Genomic DNA, 3,803 nt, shown 5'->3' with positions numbered 1-3,803 from the left:
CGAGAGCGCGCACGCACGCACCGCCTCCTCCGTGCGGGCCCGAGCCCGGCGAGTAGCGCTTTGGGTTTCCAGGTTCTCAGAAGGCGAGGGCCTCCCCGGTCACCCTGTAAAGGAGCCCGTCCCCGCCCCACGTTGTCACCAACCTGATGTTTGCTTGTCTATTGTATGTACCACACATACCCCCGCCCGGGATGGAGGGTCCGGGCAGGCAGGCCCGGGCAGCGCCTGCAACCGAGTAGGCTTCCAGATTCAGGGAAATGCCTGGATGCGGCCGCTCTGATGGCAAAAGAGAAACAAGCTTTTTATTTGGAGAGAAAAAGAGAAAATACCTTTTATCCTACCAACGGAGGTCAACATTAACATTTCTGTGTCTGTTTTGATGGATATATACTATATACTTTTACTTTCCAAGAAGATCTTGTTGAGCAAACTGCAAACTTTAACCTTATTCCTCCTACACATTACAAATTTTTATTTTTTATAATCGTTTTGCGTCTCTATAATCAACCTGAATTTGGGGCTGTCAACCCGTGGTCCATGCTGGACTTTGACAGCTCCCCCCCGCATATGAAGTTGTGTGCAAAAGTGTGTGTCTGCCTCTCAGTGTGTGCTGTGTGTGGGCTTGAGCACACACAGAGAAGTGATATGTACATCTCCTCATTTGTTCTAGGGAGTCCATGTCCCTGAAAAACGTTAAGAATCACGGATACACCTCATCTCTTTTAAAGGCCGACCAGCGAGCTGGTGCACCTTGTGACGTATTTATTGATGTGTCGCGGTCAAACCTGCTCCAGGTGCCGCCTCTCTTCGTGAGGTTTCCAAGCATCCCGGCCAGGCCTGGCTCACCTAGCCCCTGTGGGCAGCCTAGCCCCTGCCCTGACCCTATGCCTCCCACCAGGCCTGTGCCTCTGGGAACAGCTGCTCCCGGGGCAGGCCCAGCTTCAGTGCACAGTTGCTGCAAGAGCAGTGAGGCCCTGGGAGGATGCTATTTTTATCCTCTGGGGTGGGTGGCGAAAGAGCCGGGCTGATGAGGCGGGAAGTCCTGGAACTTGATTTTCTCCTTCTCTACTGAGAGGGATGGATTGAGTTTAGAGATAAACCAGCCTTGATTTCTCAAGCCTCAACTCCCCAGCACAGAATACTGTGCCCATCATTCTACAGGAGGAGGCTGAGAAGAGGGTGAGGGCTGAGGAAAAGTGCTCCACCTGAGAACGATAAAGTCACAAAGGTCAGCAAAAATACTTCTCTTGGGGCAGCCACTGCTACTTATTAGGGGACCAGGGCTCTATCAAGAAGGGCTTGGGGGGCTTCCCTGGTGGCGCAGTGGTTGAGAGTCCTCCTGCCGATGCAGGGGACGCGGGTTCGTGCCCCGGTCCGGGAGGATCCCACATGCCGCGGAGCGGCTGGGCCCGTGAGCCATGGCCGCTGAGCCTGCGCGTCCAGAGCCTGTGCTCCGCAACGGGAGAGGCCACAACAGTGAGAGGCCCGCGTACCGCAAAAAAAAAAAAAAGGGGCTTGGGGCTGGTAATGTGCTGTGTGAACAGGCTCTCAATTCAGACAGTAGGAGTTTTTTTAAAGGATGGCATCTTCCCGGCATTTTTTAAAATGACTCACAGTCCCCCTGTAAGGAAGCCCCTGTCTTCAAGGCAATCTCCTCTTATCAGTGACTTCTTGAGGGAGAGTGTGGTGTCAGCAGAGCACGGAACTGTCTGGCAGTCAGGCCTGGCTGGGCTCTGGTACTTGTTAGTGGTGTGACCTTGGGAAAATTACTTAAACTCTCTGAGCCTCTGGTTTCCTCATTTATAAAATAAGGGGGATAATGCCAGATTCACAGGGCTTTTACAGGATTTAATTGGAGAAGATGTCAGTAAAACACCTAGGCAGACACAGGAATGGGTGGGTGTCACATCCATTGTTGTTGTTATTATAATTAACCTCTTCCCTCTAATGACCACTTCCTGGAAATTTCATCACCAGTTATCTCCAACCATTCAGACCAGGGATCCTCAAGACCTTCATTCCAGGTAGCACCATGCCTGGTCCAGAGCCAAGCTCAAGACATTAATGCCAGGCATCATGGTTGGCCCGGGGATGCAGGGGTGACTAAAGAGCTTCCTTGAGGAGGTATGATAAACATCAAATGCACATTTTCATCAGTGCTAGGAAGAAAAAGCTAGTGGTTGTCAATGTTCCCAGACCAGCAGTAGTATCACCTGGGAACATGCAAAAATGCTAATTCCTAGGCCCCGCCCCAGACTAACAACAGTAACAACTTCAAGGGGTAGCAGCACACAGAGAAGAGGTATGCACATTGCATCCCTTGTTCTAAGGAGTCCCTGTCCCCCAAAGAGTATCACAGGCCCTCCAAGTGATGCCGGCCACTCTGTCAAGAAAATCTCAGCTCTACCATCTCTCTTTTGGACTCAGTTGCTGCTTCCCTGACCCCCTGCTTTCCCCTTATTCCTTTAGTCTGTTCTCAACACAGCAGCCAGAGCCATCCTGTTAAACCTTAGCTGGATCAAGTCACTCCCTGCCTCTTAGGCTGCCAATGGCTCCCTAATTCACCTAGAATAAAAGGCAAAGTCCTTACAAGATGTCAAGGTAGTTCTCATTCTTCACCTTCCTCCCTTCGTGTCCAATCTAGTCTTCTTCTACTCTCCCCCTACTCACTTAGCTCCAGCCACAGTGGCTTCCTTGCTGTACTTCCAACGCATCAGACATGATCCTACCTCAGGGCCTTTGCACTGCTGTTCCCTGTACCTGGAATGCTCTTCCTTCTGACATCCACATGGCTTCATCCTTCACCTGTTCAAATCTACACTCAAATGTTAACTTCTGAAGAAGATTAAAATTTTGACTTCCCAACACTTTAACTCCCCAGAGGGGGAACCAGTTCCCAGTCTCTCCTATCTCTGCAGGGTACTTGGTCTCACACAACACCCAACCAATCTCTGAAGAAGGAGTCCCCTCTCCCTCCTGGGTCAGGGTGTGGGTGGCAACTTTTGAAATTTCCCAATAAGCCTCAGTGTGAAAATGCTGGAAAGCCCTGACTTCAGCCTTCTGAGGTTTCTTTGCCTGGAGGAAATGAAGGCCACAGTCGTCATCCTGCTCCACCCACTGCCCCCGCTCTTGGTTTTGCTTGTCACTGTGGTTGACCTTACTCTCCTCCAGGAGACAAATTTCAGGCCCAGACATCCTCAGGACTTGTTTCACTGCTCCTAAAAAAGGCCAGCCTTGGGCTTCCCTGGTGGAGCAGTGTTTGAGAGTCCGCCTGCTGATGCAGGGGACATGGGTTCGTGCCCCAGTCTGGGAGGATCCCACATGCCGCAGAGCGGGTGGGCCCGTGAGCCATGGCCACTGAGCCTGCGCGTCCGGAGCCTGTGCTCCGCATCAGGAGAGGCCACAACAGTGAGAGGCCCGCATACTGCAAAAAAATAAAAAGGCCAGCCTTGGGATTAAGATGCAGCAGGGTGGGTGGGTGGAAGCTCTGGGCCGTCGGGGTCCAGTGGGGAAGGGGTGAGACATCCTGGTTAAGGGAAATGACTGGGGTGTTCATGCGTGGAGTCTTATGCCCACTCAGAGCCTGGCTCACTCGTGTCCACAAGGATAGACGCCCAGTTCACAGAGCCCTGAGAACAACTCCCAACCCAGACTGCACTCACTCAGCTAGGGGAGGGATCTAGAAAAGGGTGGCTCTAGGTTCTGAAAACACCCCCTTCCTTTGCAAGTGGCAGTTGGGAACACTGCTCTGTGTACTATGGAACAGTTTACTTTTTAAACCTTCTCCCTCCACTTGCAGTGTG

At 52.0% G+C, this 3,803-nt stretch overlaps 1 protein-coding gene across 1 annotated transcript in view; it reads right to left on the bottom strand.

The window, feature by feature from the left end:
- Nucleotides 1-3,195, bottom strand: part of RYK (receptor like tyrosine kinase) — a 101,150-nt gene extending 97,955 nt beyond the window's left edge. The window contains exon 1 of the mRNA XM_024746222.1: nucleotides 2,761-3,195. Within this exon, the coding sequence (XP_024601990.1) occupies nucleotides 2,761-3,195 (435 nt within the window). The remainder of the gene's footprint in view (nucleotides 1-2,760) is intronic.
- Between the last annotated feature and the right edge of the window lie 608 nt (nucleotides 3,196-3,803).

This window comes from Neophocaena asiaeorientalis, unplaced genomic scaffold, assembly GCF_003031525.2.
Source record: "Neophocaena asiaeorientalis asiaeorientalis breed wild unplaced genomic scaffold, Neophocaena_asiaeorientalis_V1.1 scaffold437, whole genome shotgun sequence".
NCBI lineage: Eukaryota > Metazoa > Chordata > Mammalia > Artiodactyla > Phocoenidae > Neophocaena > Neophocaena asiaeorientalis.
Note: the sequence above shows the minus strand (reverse complement) of the source record. Positions and strands in the feature narration are given on the sequence as shown.